General features: G+C 44.7%; 1 protein-coding gene across 1 annotated transcript; it reads left to right on the forward strand.

Annotated features, from left to right (window-relative positions):
* The first annotated feature begins 434 nt into the window (after window positions 1-434).
* Window positions 435-23,566, forward strand: NCF2 (neutrophil cytosolic factor 2). The gene is made up of 15 exons (XM_028732221.2): window positions 435-899; window positions 2,491-2,573; window positions 5,347-5,455; window positions 6,369-6,503; window positions 7,126-7,233; window positions 8,465-8,524; window positions 9,183-9,226; window positions 10,051-10,192; window positions 11,323-11,382; window positions 14,118-14,196; window positions 14,541-14,560; window positions 16,977-17,122; window positions 17,219-17,333; window positions 19,978-20,140; window positions 22,670-23,566. Exons 1-15 carry the CDS (start codon window positions 726-728, stop codon window positions 22,777-22,779), a joined length of 1,548 nt encoding a protein of 515 aa, XP_028588054.2. The 5' UTR covers window positions 435-725; the 3' UTR covers window positions 22,780-23,566.
* The last annotated feature ends 144 nt before the right edge of the window (window positions 23,567-23,710 follow it).

The raw sequence follows: 23,710 nt of genomic DNA on the forward strand, positions 1-23,710 counted from the left end.
GAGACATCATCTCCAACATTTATCTGATGAAAATAGGGACATAACAATAATTTTATTATTTATTCCCCACCTATCTCACTGGGTTGCCCCAGCCACTCTAGGCATCTTTCAACATATTTTAACACATAGCAAACTTTTTTTAAAAAAAGAAACTTCCCTATACAGGGCTGCCTTCTAAGGCTGCCTAGTTCTTTATCTCCTTGGCTCGGGGGCCACATAACTCCGTTCCCTCTGATGACCAGAGGGGCGCCCAGCGGCAAAGAGTGTGTGCTGTGAGCCTGGAAGCCCTGAGTTCAAATGTCACCTCAGCTGTGAGCTCAGCATGGATGTGCAAAACGGAGGTGGCAGCAGTACGGGTTAGTACAAACACAGCTCTCCCAGGCAGGAGGGGAATCTGCAGAGGCACCCTCTGTTTCTTCTTCTTCTTAAGATCTTAGGAAAGTGAAATTCAGAAAAAGGAAGGCATCCCTGTAGCTGGAAGGGGAGGAGTCACTCTTGCAAAGTGTGCCATGCCCAAGCCGACCTGCACAGAGAGGGCTCTGTTTAGAAAGCTGCTTTGCTTCGCCTCAGAGAGCCGGTTGGTATTACATCACCTCAGGCCCACTTCAGTTATTACTTGAGCGCAGACACTTCCTGGTCTCTTTGCAACACACACCAAAGGTCTTGCAGAGCGGCAGAAAGTCAGGGGGGCCTGAGGAGCATTGCCTGCCCCTGCCAGCTTGGCCATGGCCCTGGTGGAGACCATCCGCCTCTGGAGCGAGGGTGTCTCTGCGGCAGATCGCAAGGACTGGGCCGGCGCCCTGGCCGCCTTCACTGCCGTCCAGAAGCCTTCTTCCAAAATCTGCTTTAACATCGGCTGCATCCACCTGATCATGGGGAATTTGGAGGAGGCCCAGCAGGTAAAGTGGGCAAGTCTTAATATTGGGCAGGGTTTTTTTAAAAACCCTAACTAACTGGTGGGTGGCTGCTGTAGCTGAGGACGTATTGAAAGAAGCTTCAGGGAGAGGGATTTGCACAAAGCCAGCAGAGAACAAAGTAAAGTTTCACATTTTTTATTACAGCAGTTCTGAGTTGCAGATGATTTAACTGGCAAGTGACGACTTTCTGTGCTAAAAACAGCTGGGTATTCTACATAATTACACCAGATAAGAATTTAGGATTGTACTGGTTTTGGCTGTAGGTTTTTCAAAACAAATGAGCAAATAAACAAACCTCCTCTGCATGTAGTAAGCTAGCAGATCAGGGGCGAAGGTTTAGTGTCGCTGTCTCCTTGATTTGTTAATTTTCTACTCGCAGGGATGGGTGACCTGGGGCTAGTCATTTTATCTCAGTCTAACCTATGTCACAAGGGACGCGGGTGGCGCTGTGGGTTAAACCACAGATCCTAGGACTTGCCGATCAGAAGGTTGGCAGTTCGAATCCCCGCGACGGGGTGAGCTCCTGTTGCTCGGTCCCTGCTCCTGCCAACCTAGCAGTTCGAAAGCACGTCAAAGTGCAAGTAGATAAATAGGTACCGCTCCGGCGGGAAGGTAAACGGCGTTTCCGTGTGCTGCTCTGGTTCGCCAGAAGCGGCTTAGTCCTGCTGGCCACATGACCCGGAAGCTGTACGCTGGCTCCCTCGGCCAGTAAAGCGAGAAGAGCACTGCAACCCCAGAGTCGGTCACGACTGAACCTGATGGTCAGGGATCCCTTTGCCTTTTTAACCTATGTCACAAGGTTGTTGCCGAAACTAAATCGTGGGAGGTGGTGGTAAAGATAGAATCCTGTACACTTTGAGCAAAGGGCACAATATAAATATAATTATAATTATTATGATGCATATTAATTATGAAACACTACATTGTGATTTGAACAGTGAAAGAGTACTGTATAAAGATGATTGATTAAATATTATATTATTATGAGCCAAACTGTTACACCATTCAACCACTTTGCCAGAAGTTCCTAGAACTAGCGACAGGCTCAGGCCCAGCATGGTGGTCAGAGGAATTGTACAGGGCCAGTGAAACCATAAAAGCTGCAGTTGTAAAGTTCACCAATTGTTCAGAAGCTGAAGAGTGGAGCAGTGCATAATAATAGCCTTGCACCCACCAGCCAGCGCTGTAAAAGTGAGCTGCAGCAGATATTTCAAATCTAATAGTGAAATAGGAAATTGCATAAACGGGTGTACATTGCAGGGTCATGTCACAGGTTTGACTCAGGATGACTGGCTAGTTCACGTCCTCAGTGCATTTTTGAACTGCCTACCCAAACACAGCCAACACTCTTGCAGAGTTGCTTGGTTTTTGATTTCCAGAGCAATCCTGCCCTGCTGGGGCCAGAGCAATAACAGGGAGAGCTAGAAACTTGAGGGTCCCGGGTGGAACCTGGCAGGTTGTGAGTAGAGGCTGCAGGTCACTGATCTTGCCGACTCCAGTGTTGGAGTCCCGTCGGGAACACTTTGTGTGACAGAAATCATGCCTATGTCTCCATAACGTCTGCTTCCTTCAGGCTCTTACCAGAAGCATCAACAATGACAAACACTTAGCAGTGGCCTACTTCCACCGGGGGTCTGTGGCGTACCAGATGGAAATGTGAGTTATTATTATTATTTTCTATCCTGGCTCTTCCTCTCAAAGGAGCCCTGGGCAGCAAAAAACAAAGCGAAAGAAACCAAATACAGTTAAAAACAAAAACATTTTAATAGTTAAAAAAAAAATAAAACTAGGGGATGGTGACTCTGCTTGCTGCACTCACCAACCTCACCTGCCCCATTGCCAACTGTCCTTCCCCCACAGATGACCAAATCTCCCTCCTGTTCCATTTCCCTCACAGCTCAGCCCCAACTCCCAACTCCGTCCACCTTTAAAGCTCCCTGCAGGTGTGTTCAGCGGAGGGGGTGCCCTTCACAGTACCTGCCTCCTCAGATAACACCTCACCTGGTTGGCTTGCTCCCTGGCTGCAGTTCCTCATGCTGGAGTTATTGTGACCACCGACTGGCAGCCACATGAACTGCCGCACGACAACAGCCTTACCCAGGAGTCGACAAAATGTTTTAGCCATGCGCTGGTCCACTGTCCCTCAGACCTTGTGGCGGGCTATGGAAGCAGCATCAGGGCAGGGGGGGAGCTGGAAGAAGAGGCAAGGGGGCAAGTAGTCCCCCCCCCCCAGCCGCTGCGCTTACCTTCCCAGGCGCTGCCACCACTGCTGCTTCTGCTTCTCGTCCGCTCCGCTCTCTGGCCCACAGAAGCACCAGGGCGGCAGCGGCGGAGGGAAGATGAGCGGCGCAAAAGGCCTGGCTCCGGAGAGAGGCTACTTAAAATGGCGCTCAGCCCAGGCCCCTTCCTCCTCTAGGCAGGGCGGGGAGAGGCCAGGAGGAGGGAGGGAGGAGGTGCCGCCATGGTGTGTAAATGGCGCGGGGGAAAAAGGTGCAGCCCGATTGAACAGAATCCCCACACCGATTCACAGACAGCCTGTGGGCCAGATCCTGAAGGCAATTGGACCAGATCCGGCCTGTAGGCCTTAGTTTGCCGACCCTTGGCATTACCCTTTTATGTACATAGGAAGACATAATGTAATATAATATCCTACAAGAGAGCTTTCCAAATTGGGTGTTGCGACACATTAGTGTGTCGACTGCAGTGTGTAGGTGTGTCGCATGAATGCTCCCCACGCTCCTCACAGGGCTAGAAAGGGGTTAGTTTAACCTCCAGTTTGCTAGTAAAACTGAATTACTGTGTTGCAAAATGATCCATATTTAAAAAGTGTGTCACCAACATAAAAAGTTTGGAAAGCTCTGCCCTACAAGGTTAATGGGACAGTTTATTATTTTTTTTTTACATATCATCTTTATTAAATTTTCTTTTTAATATACATCATAATTGTCATTTTACATCCAAAATATACATAAACCAATAAAAAATACTTGAGTGTTGGAAATTACATGGATTTATATAATGAAGTAAGTTACGAAGACTTCCCTCCCCACAAACATGATGTTCATCAGTTCAGACAGTTCCCGATAGTCACATCCAGTCTAGTCACATTTAAAGCACTCTTAGACCATCTAAACAGTCTAAAAAGTATCCTGGGAATTGCAGTTTGTTAAGGATGGTGACCTTTGGAGCTATAATTCCCAGCACCCTTGGCAAACTACCATTCCCAGAATTCTCCATGACTCTTAAAGTGATATAATAATAATAAGTAATAAGTAATAAGTAATAATAAGTAATAAGTAATAATAAGTGAAATAATAATGGGTTGCAAGAACCCAAAATCTGGACCAAGAGAACCTGCATAAATTATGTGACTCAGACACATTTGCCTATATATTCTTATCTTGTGTAATTTATTCTGTTCCCTGTCAGATTTACATAAATTCTACTTTTATATGAATAGATAAATAATAATAATACTTATGTAGTAGTAGTAGTAGTAATAATAATAATAATAATTTAGTGCCATTGATGTACATGGTGACCTACAAAGTATGGAAGGGAAGATCTCCCCCTAGGAACTTATAATCTAAAATTTGACACAAGGAAAAGAACAGCAGAAGAGGAAGGAGGCTGGAGAAGAAATGTAATTATTTCAGTTATTTGTAGTTAGTGAACGGTAGGTTTTGCCAGATGTTGCTCAAACGCTTTTAAATCTGCCTTCCCTTCTGTGAGGGCTAGAAACTTCCTGTGACTTTTTAAAGGGAAAATGGGAGTGGGGAGGAAGAAAACTTAGATTCTCACTTTTGTGATTGGTTCTAAGCTCTGAGTTTTCTGTGCTTGCATGAAGTCGGTGAAGACTCACACAGTTACATTTGACAGATTTCCTGGCAGTGCTCTCAGTTCCTGAGGGTGGCTCCAAAATGCAAGAGAGAGGATCAAAGACAGCTGTAGAGAAAAACCCTGGGAGGAAAAAGAGAGAGCTGTATAACTAGAAATGGTTCCCAACATGTTTCAAGGAAGCTCTTTATCAAGGGAAATCTGTAACATACAAACCAAAACAAAATTATGCACTCTAAAAAGATGCTAAGTTACATACTCTGAAAAGACAGCAGCCCAGAATACAAAACCATACCCAGCAAATTCAGAGGGCATACAGCTTCAGCACTATATTGTGTTGTTTAAATATTAACTATATACAAAAAATTCATTCATAAAAACCTTTAATACTCAATATCACAATCACAGAAAAACTGTAACTTGGAAAAATACATAGAAACCTCCTTTAGAGCACGCCCTACGATGTGAATAAAAAGGAATGATTAGAACAATTGTCTAATCAACAATGGACGAAAGCACTTCTGAGGATCGTCAAAATATCCTGCCATTTTGTTTGCCCCAGAAGTACTTACTCTCCTTCCTCGCTTTCCAGGTATGAGTCAGCCATTAATGACTTGAAAGAGGCATTTGCTCAGCTGCGAGGGAACAACCTAATAGACTACAAGATCCTAGGCCTGCAGTTTAGGTTGTTTGCCTGTGAGGTAAGTTTGGGGTTTGAGGAATACCACGGGAAGCAGCCAACTGGCTCAGTGGACGATGCCTCAATTTTAGCATATTGCCATCTAAGCTTACTTGCTTTTTTAAATCAGTTATTTTATTTGTGTCTTGCCTTCTTCCAATGAGCTCAACCCTGCAAGGGTCCCAGCCCAAAGACAAGCGTTTGGAAGCTTATTTCTTCACTGGCAAAGCACTAGGTTACATCAGCTCCCAAAGGCTCTCACACAAAACCTGCCACCTAGCTGCTTAGGCAATCCGCCTCTACAGCCCTGTGCTCTGATCCAGACAATTGGAGCAACAGCGTGACAACGCCCCTTTCAGCTCACTTAAATGGAATTTCCTGCTGCGGTGCGCTCAAGCACACGACAACAACTCCTGCGCGGCAGCTCTAGTTACCCCTTCTTGCATGGAGACAGCGGAGGGGAGGATGGGGAGAGATTCCAAAGGTGTGATTCTCTGTGACCAACTTCCGCCACTGAGACTCCCTCACACCTCCTTTCCCCTCATCTCTGGCTACCCTGTCTCTCCCCCTTGACTACCACTGCCCCTGGCACCTGCTTCACAGGTGGCTCAGAACCCCACAAATTGCTCATCCCTTCCCCTGGATCATGCCTCCTCTGCCTGCACATCCCCCCCCCCCACTCCTCAGGCTCTTGCCCATCCCTGACATTGAGGCAGGTAACCGTGAGTGAAAGTCCATCAGTCCAGGCTCTGGACTGGTGTTGTATTTGACAAATACTGTTCTCACTCTGGATGAGAGACCACCCCAAAGGCATCTTGTTAGCTTCAGGAATTTGAACCCAGGTCTTCTCAGCAGTCTACCTGCTGCTCCATCCAAGGAAATGTGATTAGGGTCAGACCCTTATTCTCTGGCACTCCTGCCCCTTTTCCCAACAGGTGTTATACAACACAGCCCTTGCCCATTCCAAGCTGGAGGACTGGAAGAAGGCTGAGGAGCACCTGGCTAGGGCAATGAAACTGAAGAGCGAACCCCGTCACAACAAAATCGACAGGGCCATGGAATCCATCCTGGTAAGAAAACGAAGGAAACGGCAATCAATTAGCCTAGGCTGAAAATACAAAGGCTTTGTAACTTTAGAGGCGGTGCATTGTGTGACCGTTCTATTTAAGAATGTAGCAATGCATCGCTTTGCTCTGGAGATCAAGAAACAGCTTCTGAAACTTGCATTTGAACCCTGAGACCTGGCAATCCCATCAAGATATGTATATGCACGTTGTTGGGGAAAATAGGTCTGCAGAAGTGAGGGAAAGCTGTGTTTTGAAATTTTGTCTGCTGTACTATTGTTTAAAGTTGCATAGGAATCCAGTCTTCCTTTGTATTTGGATGTTAGAATAATGACTATAACAGTGTTCCTCAATCTAGTACCTTCCAGATTTTGCAGTAACTCCTACTGCCATCAGCTTCAGCCAGCATGGGCAATGGTCAGGGAAGATGAGAATTGTAGTTCATCCACATCTGGAGAGCACCAGGTTGGGGAAGGCTGGGCTGTGGTATGGCCCTCATTATCCTATGTGTAACAAGCACGGTACACAAATATCGGACAAAGCATGCTGGATTATTATGCCATGTTTTTTAGCAGATGGCCTTGGGAAATGGTGAAGTGATCGACTTTTGTGTGTGTGTCTGTTGCAGAAGCAAAGATTCTTTCAGCCCTTTGTGATTCCTGAAGGGAAGTTGTTTCGGCCAAATGAGAAGCAAGTGGCGCAGCTGGAGAAGAAAGATTACTTAGGGAAATCTATGGTAGGAAGTTAATTTATGGCAGAAGTGGAATTACCCAGCAAATTTCACTTGTATTCCTAAAAGGTCATTCATGACAGACAGTAATACAGTTGCAGCTGTCTCGAAAAACACAACCCGGCCTGCTCTGGTACCTTTAACCCTAGTTTGATATGCAGAAATCAGCAAGTGAAGCTTCTCATAGCATGGAGAGAGCCACAACCAAGTCCCTGTGAAAGAAACAGCTACAGAGGCTGCCTGAAACGTCAGCAACTAATTGGCGCCATAATTTTATAATACAATATTTTTAAAAAGCACACCACAATAATAAAAAATATCACTTTCAGATAAGAATCCTCCTTTTACTATTCAATTCAATGAGCGTGTGCAAGTTTTTAAATTATGATTTTATTGTGTTGTTCAAATAAACAGACCTCCACTTGCCCCATGGGATTTCCCTCTCCTCTCCTTCCTGCTAGTGTCCAGATCAAGGTACGTAATCGCACCTCTCTATTGTGCCTTGCTCAGGCCACACCTGGAGTTCTGTGCCCAGTTCTGGGCACCACAAATCAAGGAGGATATTGGCAAGCTGGAACGTGTGCAGAGGAGGGCAACCAAGATGATTAAGGGTTTGGAAACCAAACCTTATGAGGAACAGTTGAGGAAGCTGGGTATGTTTAGTCTGGAAAAGAGGAAACTGAGAGGAGATATGAAAGACGCCTTCAAATATCTCAAGGGCTGTCATATGGAGGATGGAGCAGGCTTGTTTTCTCCTGCTGTGGAGGGTAGGCCCCAACCAATGGCTTCAAGATACAAGAAAGAAGATTCCGACTAAGAACTTTCTAACAGTAAGAGCTGTTTGACTGTGGAACAGACTCCCTCAGAAGGTGGTGGACTCTCCTTCACTGGAAGTTTTTAAGCAGAGGTTGGGTGACTATCTGCCATAGATGCTTTAGTTGAAATTCCTGCATTGCAGGGGGTTGGACTAGATGACCCTCGGGGTCCCTTCCAACTCTACAGTTCTATGAATTCAGCTTATTGGCAAGGAATGCCAGGATCAAATAAAACTTCCCCAACAAAGGAGAGAAATAGGGAACCCTGCCAATAATTACTTTTATCTATATAGTGCTGAAGATGTAGCACTCAGGAGGTTAATATGAGCAGCCTAGCAGAAAACTAGATTAAGAGAGCATAAACCACTTGACATTAGCAGTGTGAATAAAGCTATTAAGCATGTTCCTCCTTCTAACTCCAGGTTGTGGCTTCTGTGGTTGACAATGATGAGTTCTCAGGCTTTGCGCCTCTTCAGCCTCAGGTAAGACAGAGGACTTTTCTATGACAGAACATTTTGATACACTTCCTCCCAAACCAGCTTCAATCTGAATTGAGAAAAAGAATGGCCTGGCTGTGATTTAAGCTGTAATGTATCCTCCGTCTTACTGTCAATGAACTGGAGGCAGCAGCACTGGGAAAGATCCCTGATCACGTTTTCAGGCAGAGAGGCAGGCAGCGCAGGCCACACACACGCCAGCAAGCATTGGGTGTGTGCCTGTGTTGCTCAGCTGTGCTGCTCTGTGGTGCATGCAAGCACTGCTGCACTGCAGCATTTGTGTGAGTGGGCAGAAAGTGGTGGCCAGGCAGAGCAGTCAGTGTCAATGCACCACCTAAACTACTAGCCTGCTGCCCTTGAGATGCAGTGGGAGGTGCCGTCCTGCTGCCAGTGTTGAAGTAAGATTCAGCTGCCAGTCCAGCCAGTTTCTGTACAAGGAATGGGAGGATGCCATCTTGTCTCTTGCCTCAGGCAGCAGAACGTCTTGGGCTGGCCTTGGTAGCAATGACAAGACTCCCAGCCCCACTCTAGTCTGAAAAACTTGCATCTCTTTTCAGGCCAGATAGATTCTGAACACAGGGCCTGACTTTAAAGTTAACTGCAGTATAGAGGAGAGGTTAATGCTAAAATATGTTGCTTGCAGACATCAGAACCACCTCCCAGACCAAAGTCACCAGAAGCCCTCAGGTAAGATCAATAAACTGCAGAGAACCCCAGCATTCAGTAGCTCCCATTGGTCTAGAAAGTGATTCGTAGGAGATTCTGCTCTCCTATGACTAGAGAAGGAATAGAGAAATAAACCCAAAAATCTGTTTAGAACTGAGTACAGCACCATGAAGTCTGGATGTCTTCATTATGAGTATATGGGTGGTATCTGACAAAATATTTTCGTTAGCACAAGGATTTCCACTCCTGCAATGGAACTTCCTTTCCCTCTCCTCTTCCTGTGTGTCCCTCACACCCTCCCCAACTCTGCTCCAGAGGGTGGATTGAACCACCATAATCAATTTAGGGGGCACATGGGAGATGCATGGGGAGAAAAGAGGGAGGGGAAGTTCTGTTGCACAGCCAAAAGTTATCGTTCTCAGACAACTACTTGATTGGATATTGACCTATGAACCTACACCATCTTAACAGAAACACATTTTATCCCCCCACCCTTTTTTGCTTCATTAGGGGGAAAAAAGGAAAAAAAAAATTCCAAGCGAGCAAACACATAGTGATATGAAATACAACTTTTGAAATACAATAGTCTATGCTTGGGATGTTTGCACAAACTATTCCACTTAGGATTTGCTGTTTAATACAGGCTGTTTCAACAATATAAATAGGTGACCTCTGGGCACATGTGCATAATAAAAGCAAGCAGCCACCGGACTATTTCCCCACGCATCTAGCTCACTGGTGGGATGGTTTTTGCACTCATCCCATTGCGTTCCCAGTGACTTGGATGTGCACTAAAGCAATCAGTTGTTGTTGATGATGAAACTGCCAGCTGATTTGTCATGCAGGGCCCTGCAAGGAGAACCTCACAGAGTCCTGTACGAATTCATACCAGAAACAGCAGCGGAACTTGAAGTCCTTCCTGGAAACATTGTTTTTGTCTTGAAGAAAGCGAAAGACAACTGGGCTACTGTTGTCTTTAATGGGAAGGTATAAGGCCAGCAAGGGTAATTCTACAGAGAACACCTGCACTGTTGTTCCACTGGCATGAACTGTTGGTACCATTTTGGGGTTGCATTCTACTTGTCTTGAACTAAACAGTAGATAGCTGTCTACTCAGGATTTACTGCAGGGGGTGAAAAACCACATGTGCACTAGGTGGCACTGTTGAGCTACATCAGATATAGGGGCTCAGCACAGTGACACGTAGTCTAAAGTGCTTGAAGTTCAGAATGTGCTGTGGGCTTGAGTTCTGATGTGGACTAATTCTTCTGAGACAGAATGGTACCATCCCATAGGGTTGTCTCCTGCCCAGCTTTGCTCCTAGACCCCATGTAAAGGAGACATACCTTATTGGATCCAATATATGGTAGCATAGTTGCAGATGGGTTTGCATGTTCATATTTGGGCTGTTTTCTGCTGTACAGTACAACAGTTGATAAAGGGTCTGGAAACCAAGCCTTATGAGGAACAGTTGAGAGAACTGGGTATGTTTAGCCTGCTAAAGAGACCAAGAGGAGATATGATAGCCATAATATCTGAAGGGCTGTCACATGAAAGATGGAGCAAGCTTGTTTTCTCTTGCTCCAGGGGCTAGGAGCTGAATCAATGGATTTAAGTGCTTCTGACTAAACATCAGGAAGAGCTATTCAACAGTGGAACAGGCTGTCATGAGAGGTGGCGGACTCTCCTTCCATGGAGGTTTTTAAGCAGAGGTGGAATGGTCATCTGTCATGGATGCTTTAGTTGAGATTTCTGAATCTAGATGTCCCTCAGGATCTCTTCCAACTATACAATTCTTTGATTCCCCATAGTAGGGAAGCACTACACAAAAATTAGCTAAAAGATCAGAAGAGAGTATGAGAAGTTGCCCTGAGATGAAAGAAACTGAGACACGCCCCCCCCCCAGCCACCTCTCAGCACCTGCAGGCAACTTTTCAAGTAAAGTGACCTGCTTAGGCCAGGTGGAGTGAATCAGCAAAGTTAAAATGCTGCCATTCAAAATCTGAGATTAGAATCTGGAGGGGTGACAGAGTCTTGGAGTCTTTTCTCTGCCCACAATGTACAACTCTGACACCATCCTGCCTCCTAGCAATATCTTGGTTTTGCTTTTCGTACAGCAAGGGATCATACCCTGCAACTTCCTAGAGCCAATGGGAAAGAAATTCTCTTCAGGCCAGGTAAGAGAATAAGTATTAATTCTTAGGGCAAAACTTGACATTATAATTTATACAAGGCTGCTTGCCAAAAATGGGAGTGTGTGTTTGGTTCCCCTCTCCCCCTCTGTAACCCTAGCCCTATTCATCCATGTGCAAACATCACCAGCATTCTGTGTTTCCCTGCCAAAGATGTCAGGTAGGGAAATGGCTACTCTTATAACATTAGTGGACAGGTAAGGTGTCTTGAATATTATGGATGAAGATGCACACCACTCATTTCCACTTTGTTGTTGTTGTTGTTTAGTCATTTAGTCGTGTCCGACTCTTCGTGACCCCATGGACCAGAGCATGCCAGGCACTCCTGTCTTCCACTGCCTCCCGCAGTTTGGTCAAACTCATGCTGGTAGCTTCGAGAACACTTTCCCACCATCTCATCCTCTGTCATCCCCTTCTCCTTGTGCCCTCCATCTTTCCCAGCATCAGTGTCTTCTCCAGGGAGTCTTCTCTTCTCATGAGGTGGCCAAAGTATTGGAGCCTCAGCTTCACGATCTGTCCTTCCAGTGAGCACTCAGGGCTGATTTCCTTAAGAATGGATGCGTTTGATCTTCTTGCAGTCCATGGGACTCTCAAGAGTCTCCTCCAGCACCATAATTCAAAAGCATCAATTCTTCGGCCATCAGCCTTCTTTATGGTCCAGCTCTCACTTCCATACATCACTACTGGGAAAACCATAGCTTTAACTATACGGACCTTTGTTGGCAAGGTGATGTCTCTGCTTTTTAAGATGCTGTCTAGGTTTGCCATTGCCTTTCTCCCAAGGAGCAGGCGTCTTTTAATTTCGTGACTGCTGTCACCATCTGCAGTGATCATGGAGCCCAAGAAAGTAAAATCTCTCACTGCCTCCATTTCTTCCCCTTCTATTTGCCAGGAGGTGATGGGACCAGTGGCCATGATCTTCGTTTTTTTGATGTTGAGCTTCAGACCATATTTTGCGCTCTCCTCTTTCACCCTCATTAAAAGGTTCTTTAATTCCTCCTCACTTTCTGCCATCAAGGTTGTATCATCTGCGTATCTGAGATTGTTGATATTTCTTCCGGTGATCTTAATTCCTGCTTGGGATTCATCCAGCCCAGCCTTTCGCATGATAAATTCTGCATATAAGTTAAATAAGCAGGGAGACAAAATACAGCCTTGCCGTACTCCTTTCCCAATTTTGAACCAATCAGTTGTTCCATATCCAGTTCTAACTGTAGTTTCTTGTCCCACATAGAGATTGCTCAGGAGACAGATGAGGTGATCAGGCACTCCCATTTCTTTAAGAACTTGCCATAGTTTGCTGTGGTCGACACAGTCAAAGGCTTTTGCATAGTCCATGAAGCAGAAGTAGATGTCTTTCTGGAACTCTCTAGCTTTCTCCATAATCCAGCGCATGTTTGCAATTTGGTCTCTGGTTCCTCTGCCCCTTCGAAATCCAGCTTGCACTTCTGGGAGTTCTCGGTCCACATACTGCTTAAGCCTTCCTTGTAGAATTTTAAGCATAACCTTGCTAGCATGTGAAATGAGTGCAATTGTGCGGTAGTTGGAGCATTCTTTGGCACTGCCCTTCTTTGGGATTGGAATGTAGACTGATCTTCTCCAATCCTCTGGCCACTGCTGAGTTTTCCAAACTTGCTGGCATATTGAGTGTAGCACCTTAACAGCATCATCTTTTAAAATTTTAAATAGTTCAGCTGGAATACCATCACTTCCACTGGCCTTGTAATTAGCAGTGCTTTCTAAGGCCCATTTGACTTCACTCTCCAGGATGTCTGGCTCAAGGTCAGCAACCACACTGCCTGGGGTGTACGGGACATCCATATCTTTCTGGTATAATTCCTCTGTGTATTCTTGCCACCTCTTTTTGACGTCTTCTGCTTCTGTTAGGTCCTTTCCACAGCTATCCACTGTTAGGTCCTTTCCACTTATCCTATGTCTATTTCCCCTTTGCTGTTACGACCAGGACACTTTGCTTTACGGTCCATATATTATTTGGTCTAGTCTCTTGTTATTATTCTGGATAGAAAAGTAAAGTCTGGGAATATAGACATTTAATTTCACATTTATAAAACAATCTATACATCTTAAATTATAAAACACTAAAGAAATAAGGCAAACATACAAAATCATCACAGGAGCAAATATAAAGTACAAGGAACAGATAATCCTGGATAATGCTACAGAGGAAATATTCTGAATTGTCAATAATAAGACCATTATATTTAATATTTTTCTTTCCCTGTCTGTAAAACCCACAGGCAAAGGAAAGCATCTGGGAAGATAATAACTTGCCCAAGAACAGCTGAGATTTGAACTCAGCCTTCCCTGCACAGTGAGGGTCAAATGACTGCCTGCTCACATGGTCTCTTTTTGAAGGAATGGCATGAGTACAATGTGTGTGACTGGATTATGCATGTAAAACTTCTTCTCAGAACCCAATAGGCAGGATCTAATATAAGCTCATTTGCAGGCTCCTGGAATAGTTAACTGGATAACTTGTTGGTGAACGATTAGGCAAGGTTTCAAGTTTAAAACTCTTCTATCAAGTTAAACACTTTCTGTCTGTGGAATATTACAGAGTTACTCCAAATCTTGCCTGTTCTTTCGCTTCCAACAGAGGGGCTGCCTTGCGTATTTTGCATTGCTTATTTCTGCGATGGATGCAGCAACTGCACCAGGCACAGGTGCATGACAGTCACACTTGTTTCCATTTCATACAGCAAGGAATTGGTGCAGATGTTGACATCCCTCCTCCGCCCAGCTTTGCTGCCCCAGATTGCCCTGAGAGGTGTCCCTCAGGTAAGTAAGAGGGACAGACAGGGAATCCTTTCTAAGGTCCAATGCATCTATGACAGTAGCTCTACTTGGCATGCTGCAGAAGTATAAAGACTACACAGAAAGAGGGGAAGCAGGGGCAAACGTACTAAGCTCTTCCCTCTCTCCGCGTCACTTTGCCCATCACTCTTTATGAGTTGGAGTGAAAGTGAAGTTTCTGAAGTGGGGAGCCTTCTCTGCATGATTTAGAACACCAATTTTGTATGGTTCTAAATCACGCTGAGAGCAACAGCCACTGCCTGTGTACCACCCAAGAACATTTTTTTGGTTATTCCCTGCTCACAAAACTGCTCTTCTTTTTCTTCCAGATGAGGAAAGAGCACCACAGGTAAATGACCACCTTGCAGTGTGAGCTTCTGGACACGGGACACAAGCCTAAGACTTTGTGTGATGTATTGATGCATAACTGAACCAAAACAAATTGAGGCAGGGCTGGGGCTGGGAGTTCTCACCCTCTGCATTTGAACATGGCCAACTGGAAACCTAAGGGCCCCAAAGTTTTGATTTCAATTTTGATAGTTCAGTGTCCATATGTAATAAATAACAACAACAACAACAACAAATTATATGCCACCCATCTGACTGGGTTGCTCAGCCATTCTGGGCATTTCCAACAAATTATAAAACCATCATAAAATATCAAAAGTAAAAAACCCCCTATACAAGGCGGCCTTCGGATGTCTTCAAAAAATCAGATAGTTGTTTACTTGTTTGACATCTGATGGGAGGACATTCCAGGGGGCAGGCACCACTACTGAGAAGGCCCTCTTCCTGGTTCCTGTACACACACTTCTTGCAATGAAGGCCCTTGGAGCTGAACGATGGGGATAGAGACACTCCTTCAGGTATACTGGGCTGAAGCTTTTGTATTGATAAACAAATGGCATACAAAGAAATAGCTCTTGCAGTTACCCTTGGTTTTGTAGCCCATCCACTAATCCTTTAACCATGCCAATTATCCTTGAAGTCAAAATTTAAAATAAAAACCTTAGGGATTACCAGTCAACTAACTTTGATTTCACTGATGTTCGAGATCCATTTAAGTTGGCTTTCAAGCCTGATTTGCCATCCTGTGGGATGATCTTTGCCATGAGAGAGAGTGGGAAAGACAAGCCTGTTGATTCTCTCGGACCTCTCCATGGCTTGTCATACCAGGATATCCCTCTGGACTGTAATATTCATGTTGGAGGTAACTTTCTGCAGTGGTTCTGCTCCTTGGAGGACCAGCTACAGAAGGTATAGCTCTGGGCTTGGTGATCAACAAGTCCCTCCCTTTCCCCATCCAGTAATTATGCTTTGGGGTCCTACAGGGTTCTGCTCTATCACCCAAGCCCTTTAACAGCTACCTGAAACCACTGGAAGAGGTAATCCAGAGTTCGACTGAGATGTCACCAAGATGCGAGTGACACTAAGTGTTCTCTCTCTTTCATCAAACTCAGGTGTGGCACAGGGCGTGCTAAATCAGCACCTAGGCACAGTAACGGACTGGTTGAGGCTCACTAAACTGTGGCTCAGCCCAGACTAGATGGATGTTTGTGGGTGGTATTCAATTTGTTCTAATGGGGTTTGTTACTCCCCCAGCCCCCAAAAGCAGGGATAGGGAGCCTGTGTTCCTCCAGATGTTGTTGGGACTACAGTTACCATTACCCCTGACTGAGGCTGAAGGGATTTGCGAGGGTCGTAGGTTCTCCAATCTTGCACTAAAGGGTCATGTTTGCCACCCAGAGGTGCTTTTTAACCCAGCAATGTGATTAGAGGCCCAGTGACCTCTGAACACATTTTAGCAGTTTAGACTGATATGCGACCTACCTGGACAGAGGGTCTTGTTTCCAGTATCCATGTTCTGGTGATCTTTACTGTGTGTGGCAGCCAAGTCAGGTGTGGTGTGTGTCTATGAGGCAGAAGGCCTTTTTGGTAGGAACACACTGACTGTGAGATGCTCCCCTGGTTTTTTGGGGGCGGGGTGAGGAGCTTTTTGCTTTTACTGGCCCTTAGTTTTACTGGCCCCTAGTTATACTGATTTTACTACTTCCTTATTTAGTCTTTATTGGGACGCGGGTGGCGCTGTGGGTAAAACCTCAGTGCCTAGGACTTGCCGATCGTATGGTCGGCGGTTCGAATCCCCGCGGCAGGGTGAGCTCCCGTCTTTTAGTCCCAGCTCCTGCCCACCTAGCAGTTCAAAAGCACTCCTAAGTGCAAGTAGATAAATAGGTACCGCTTTATAGCGGGAAGGTAAACGTCGTTTCCGTGTGCTGCGCTGGTGCTGGCTCGCCAGAGCAGCTTCGTCACGCTGGCCACGTGACCCGGAAGTGTCTTCGGACAGCGCTGGCTCTCGGCCTCTTAAATGAGATGAGCGCACAACCCTAGAGTCGGACACGACTGGCCCGTACGGGCAGGGGTACCTTTACCTTTACCTTTACTATTTAGTCTTTGCTTTTATGGGCTATCATTGTATTTTTATGGGCTATCATTGTAATAGCATGAGCTCCCCATAGAATTTTGCAATTGGATGGTGTTGTAAAGACTGTAAATAAATAGCAAGTTGCCTCTGAGCATATACAGACTTTAGATTTTTAAAGGACAAGGATTCCATCTCATGGCAGAGTTCCCAGTACATCACCATTTGCTTCAGAAATTAAGCACTCTTTCCCTTCTGCTGAACAGGATCCTGAGAACACATTTCAACTTATTTTTGAAAAATTAAAAGACCATGGCACTCCTGTCCCATTTCCCTCCTCCTACAGTTCATTGGCCTGGACACCCCCTACATTGTCAAAGTGCATTACAAATACACCATAGCCCTGCAAGGGAGCCCTGAGATGTCTTACTGCAGCCTCTTGGAGAAAGTGTGCCTGAAGCTGGGACTCTCACCCCAGCACACGAAACTGAGGTAGGAGATGCGCCCTGGCCTCCCTTTGCCAAATCCACCTCGACTGTCGGAGAGGGATGCTTCTGTATTCACTTGTTTCTGCTGTCTGTTGTTCAGCTACCGACCTCCAGACACCAAGGAGCTGGTGCTGCTCAGTGAGGATAGCAGGATGGAGACCGTGTGGAGTCATGCCAAGGACAAGTGCTTGACATTGTGGTGCAGCAGTGAGCAGGTAGGCAATACTGGAGCAGAAGGCAATCTGTCACCAATCTCCGCCCACTTCCCCAAATATTTCAGAGCCCTTTGCTGAAAGTCCAGCTTCTATTTATTAACCCCTGTTAACCAGAATAGCAAAATGTGCAGGTGTTTTCCTGCTCAGTCACTCAGAAGCCCTGTTTTCTTTCTTCCTGCAATCTGGCCTACGAGAACACTGGCAATGGGATAATTGACAAGCACTTTAATATTTATAATTGTTTTTTTTATTTCTAAAAAACCATTCACTTTAATTAAACATTGCTTATATTTAGCTTTTTATAGTTTTGAATTGACTTGATGGCATCAGTGATGTTGGTGGATAAATATTTGAAAATATCCCAGTCTATTGATTGGAAGAGATAGAACTGCAGCATAGCTTTCATTTTTGTCCCCTAGCTGTGCCCACAGTGGAGTGTGTACCAAGTGTAATCTTGGAAACCTGGGTTCAAATCAAACTAAGTTCACTTCATGGCCATTGCCAACTTGATTCACAGTCTAACAAAAAAAGAAAAGAAAAAGTGTGTGTGTGTGTGTGTGAAAATAAGCCTGTGTATACCACCTGCAAAAGTACTAAAAATCACCTTTGCCTTACCTCTTCTCTTGCTTGCCATCACCCTGCCTTCATTGAATAAAACACTCGCAGTTCAGGGTGGAAAAAGCATCCAAAGTACATGCATGAAAACTACACACAGATCCAAAATTGCTGAATGGGCATGTCCAGTTGAACTTTTGATTTCTACTGAACTGCAGGCATTTTGGAAAGAAGTTGCCATCTGGCATGGCAGGAAGTTTCTATTTAATACAAGCCTAAAACTGCTGCCTTGGTCTTGCACAATTAGCTGCACGGTTCTTTGGATCCCAGTCATTAGGCAAAAGCATACAACTCTAAAGCACAAGTTTTATTTTCTTGATCTGACATTTGTATTTCCAAGGGGCAGAATAGTCCTGGATATAAATCTCAAGAGATTTCCAAAGCCATCAGTAAAAATTAGCTCCTATCTGGTGGCCAGCATTCCAGGAATATTCTGGAATCTACAGCTTGTGTGTGAAAGAAATTGAAAACAGATCATTTCCTTAATAAGCTGGCCTCAATAAGTGTGAACCTATAGAGGTTTGGTGCACATTTTGCACAGCAAGGGACCAGGAGATGATGGCAAGGTTGGTAGAAGTGTTGTGCTGAGCTGTTTGCTGCCTTCTTAGCAACTCTCACCTCTTTCCCCTTATCAGCACACCAGTTTTTGTACACAACTCATCTTTTCCCTTGCCCATACAATTGCGACTAAGGTGGGATACATGGAAGTGGGATGAGACTTGCACATAAAATATATAAAATTAAGAGTGGAATTGTATTTGAATAGCATATTCATAAGTGGGTTTGAGGTTTTGGAGTTCTCTTCTAAGCTCTGATCTGCATTGTAAAATTAGGGAATCTTAGGGCAGGGAGTCTTAGAACTGGCTCATATCATAGTTACAAACAACCCCAAGAAAACAAATACTCCATCTTATTTGTTCCAGTAATTCCCAAACTCCTAGAAGCTGTCAGCATATGACAGTGGCCATACCCCAGGGAACAGCTTTGACCGGCTGGCTAAACCAGATGAGGGTAGCCTATGAGTTTCAAACCCTCGGCAAGTTAGGGACTTGGCTTGCATGCCATTTCTGCGTGTGCTGTAGAGGGAAATGAGAGGCAGATGGGGCTCATTCACCTGCGAAGGTAGTCCATCAGATCCTCACCTCTGCTGCCTTGTGGGACATCTTTGGGGGAAGAAAAGGCTAAGGAGTAAACCCTACACAAATCCAGAGTATCTAAGATGGTTGGGTGGCGTCTTGCATGCCTCCTTCCAGCAGCTCCTGCAGCCAAGCTGGTGTCAAAGATATTGCTCTGCTTTCCTTTGGACCACATCAGCCAGGCCAAGAGAGTGGTCTTGTCGTCTGGACAGCCCAGGATCTCCAGACACACTGCCCAGGCTTGCACCCTGGAGAAGTCAATTTGCTGCTGCTAACTCAGCAGTTTGACTTCACCCCTGGAGACACAATCCATTGTTTCTCAAGACAGATGGATTTTTCTGCACAGTTCATTGCTCTGGACCTGGGACATTTCTTGTCAGATGCCCCTGCAGGTGGGTAAATCCGCTGCACACAACTTGATATTTTGATCACTCCCAACACGGCGTTACCTGAATGCCCAGAACAGAGTGTCATACAGAAACATAGTGGGCAGGCTCCTCTGATAGGAGGTAGCTCTCTCTTGCCCATTGTAAACACAGCCCTTCCTGCTTTGAAGGGATGGAATTGTGCCTCAGACACCTGATGTTTCCAAACCATTTGCCCCAACCCCTCTAAAAAAAGTTCAGGACTCTGCTGAACTTCAGCATACAAACATGACATCCACGTGAAAACATGAGAGAGGAGGCCCAATACTGGCTCTGTGAATGACTTCATTTCTGTTAATCCTGATGAAGATTTTCCAGTTGCGGGTGCAAGATTAACTGAAAATCTTGCATTTTTACAGCAGTATTAGAGAGATATGAAGAACGTGGGAGGCTTGCTTGTTTTTTTAATGTACTGTTAATTAAGGAAATGGCCAAAGAGATGTTTGAACTGGCTGTTTCTTACACCAGGCAGGCAAAGACCATCTAAATATGGAAGATGGAAAGGAGGCTGAGCAGAAGATCACAAAACAGACAGATGCCAAACAGGTTGTAGCACGGTATACTTATGAAGCCAGCCAGCCAGAGGACTTGGAATTCCAACAGGGGGAGACAATACTTGTTCTGGCTAAAGGTAAACTAACCCTAAATCAGAGAACCTTACTAACCATACATGGGGGATCTACCACCCTACACAATTCCTTTGTTTTAGGGACATTACGCAAAAGTTGCCATAACTCCATCTATTGAGAGAACTTCAAGGATGCAAATTCATTTTCTTGACGAATCAATTCTAACCTATAATTTGCTATATTCACTGTGTTTTCTTCAAGAGTGTGAACATGCAGTACTTGAAGGCCATGACCTGTACCAGGCATGTGTATCGGGGTTTCTAAGTCCAAGAACCATGCAGAAGACCTCTTCCTTAGGGTCAAGAGCTCTTTCAGAAAGTGGTGCTGGTACCACTTGCTAATCCTTCTGCCCTCCATTTTGGACCCCACCATCATCAGTAGAGCACCAAGCTGCTGAAGTCGATAACTGGCAACTATGGGCCCCTTGCATCTTCTACAGCTACTACTGCCCTTCTCTTCTGGGCTCCTTCTCCTTTTTATCTCCCATGGACCAAGAGATGCAGAATTGCCAGACTGCAACCTGGAGGTCCTGCTTCTAGCTTTAAACCATCTGATGCAGGAGGATTCTAGACATCCTGCTCTAATTCCCCCACTGGTCATCTCACTCACCTATGCTATGGTGTAGTCCCAATGCTCATGCTCGTTCCAGCAAGTACTGGAAAAAGGGCAGACACAAAGATCAGCGAAGGAATGGAGCAGGAGGTGTTGCAGCTGCATTCTCTCTTGCTACCTCGTGACCTTTAAAGAAGTGGTGTAAAACCTGTGGCCCTACAGGAGTTGTGGCCCATCGGCCACATCCACCCTGGCTATTGGCCAAGGATGGTGGGAGTTATAGTTCAGCTACACTGCTCATGTGTTTTAAAGTAGCAAACATGATTGCTAGGCTGTAATCTGACAATTTAAGGCTGGGCATGCATGGCAGAAAAGCCAGCTGCCTCTCCCTGGGAATCAAGCTTGAACTTCTAACATTTATTGGAGAATTCACGACCATCACTGTATAACACTTTCCCACACTTCTCAATTCAATTGCCTTTTGTAGGTTGGGAAACAATCACTGATTCAATCAGCAGTCACCTGAAAGCAAATTGGCTTCCACTGGTAGGAAACAAATTCCTGCTGTCACAAAACTCCATATTCTGTTTTGGCCATTGGCATCTTATCACACAAACTATGCTGGTCAAGAGAGCTTGAGGAACCAAGAACACATTTAGTGGCTTGAAGCCATGAGGGTTGCCCCATGTAGAGGGGAAGAATAGCTTCACAGGCCAATGGGAGGGGGGAAATTGCATCTTGTAGTGGAATATATCCTATATGAAAGTTCAACCATCTTATGCTCATCTTTGCATGTCAGGAAATGGCAGAATAGAGCTCAGGACAAAACCATTATACAAGTAAGAAAATAACCATATACACAGCAATTTGTTGCTCAGTATACTTCCTGTTCCATATGAAATTACTTATGCTAAACAGACATCCTAGTTTCACAATACCAAAGTAGATGGGTGAGTGTGCTTTTGAAAATTCTAACAGAACTTGTCTGCCTCCACCTGGATAATTCTGTGTCTCATCATATTCTCCATCCGCAGATAAAATAAGAAGGGCAGTTCAAAGACTACCCACTGTTTTGATAAGGCTGTTAAGGGAACCCACTGTAAGATAGCAAAGTACCAAAGAAGCCAAGGTACTCTTCCTCAGGTGCTTCCCCAAACATCTTATTGAAGGGACTCTCTGTTATGACTTCTCAGTAAGACTTGCAGGGGAGTCCTGCAACCTGTGGCAGGTTTGTTATGCTTACATGTATCTGGACCTTAGACTTTGTAATGATCCAGTAATTCTCCAAGTTATTTCTGCAACCTCATTCTTTGAGTTTTCACCTGCCATTTATGCTGCAAGTGGTTTTCTTCTAACAAGACCCCATTATTTTAATTTCAGTTTCTCTAAAGGTAGACTATATTGGCACTGGAAGAGCCAAAGAGCTCCAGACACAGTCTACTCAGTGCAGCCCTGGATGGCATTTTCGGCAACACAGCTTGAGGGAGGCAAAAAGCTTCCTCTCTCAAAATAATCAGGGCCGAGAGGCAATATTTCAGATGTTAACAGATGTAGCAATGTTAACAGATGAAGATGGTTAGTCTTAACTGTACAAAAACACATACAATTATAATTCTTAGTCCTTTATGAGTATCAAGTACTGAGCAGATGATCTGGCTCTCCATTATTCCCAGTCCTTGTTCTGACATGAAAGGTACCTAGCAACAAGAGGGGTCACGGCCTCTGTACCTTCAGGAGTTGTGAAGCAACTGATAAGTGCAACTTGTCATGTTGGGATAAGAGAAGTCGTACCTTCAAAAATTCCCTCTGCTACAAAACTATGAGAGGCACAAGGAGATCCATTCTCCTTTATATCTTGGTTGCATTTCTCGAAGGCATTGCAGATTCTGGTTGGATTCTTTACATTCCATCTCTTCCTGATTCTTGCCCATTAATGTATTAAGTTTGTGACTCTAACACAATGTTATTTCATCTTCTAGTGAATGATGATTGGCTGGAAGGGGAGTGCAATGGAAAAGTTGGCATTTTCCCCACAGCCTTTGTTGAAGAAGACAGCAGCCAAGATCCCAAATCTCTTTCTACAGTGTAACAAGCTCAAAACCCTACAAAGAACCAAGAGGACCCCGATGCCTTTTCCTCTGAAGGCAACTCATCCCATTATAAGACATTTCATCCATGTTCGCTGAATCTTCTAGGGATTGATTTTTAAAAAAAATTTATATTCTGCTTAAATGAATATCCATTGAGGTCTGCACTGGGTTTTTAAAAACTCATCTCCTAGCTAAAGCATGAGCCAAATTGGTTATATGAAAAAACTGTTGGGTTGATCCTTCTCTGTCCAGTCATAATAGTTACAGCAATAGCAGACATCATGGTTGTCCATTTCAGTTTCTGGTAGGGGCTCCCAGGTCACAGTCTATAGAGGACATGCACACAGCTTTAAATTATCTAAGGTGAATCACCCTTGGCTTCTGAAGTCTGTTCTGCATCCTCTTGCTCTTATAAGGGTAACACCTTATTTATCAATCAGGGCACCTTATTCAAGATGAAACAAAAGGTGCAGGAGAAGCTACAAGGCCTCTCATGTCCTGCAGCCAAAGAGTTTTGGTTGTTTTTCTTAACTGCATGTGTGTCTCTGGGATACAACCTGGGAATCCTAGTTAACAGTCATGAAAAGTTGGTTTACAAGAATTCAGCTTCCAGGTGATAATCAGCGGTTTAGTTACTCTGCAATGCCTTTCCAGAATGACAGCTACATTTTGAAATGCTTAATAAATCCTTGAAAGCCAGTAAAGCTCTCAGTAACTTTTAGATGTTTGAAGTTTCCACAAAAAGCTGCAGTTCTGTCATTTTATCAATAAAACTGCATTGCTCTATAGTGTGTCTCTGTATTACCACTCAGATTTAAAGAAATCATGAAATGACTCCTTAGTAAAAAGGGCTGGCATTTTCACTCCAGTTCCAAAGAGTTAACATTAGATATTTATAGTATCCAACTTCTGGAAAACTATTTAGTAATG

Source organism: Podarcis muralis, chromosome 5 (genome assembly GCF_964188315.1).
Source record: "Podarcis muralis chromosome 5, rPodMur119.hap1.1, whole genome shotgun sequence".
Lineage (NCBI taxonomy): Eukaryota > Metazoa > Chordata > Lepidosauria > Squamata > Lacertidae > Podarcis > Podarcis muralis.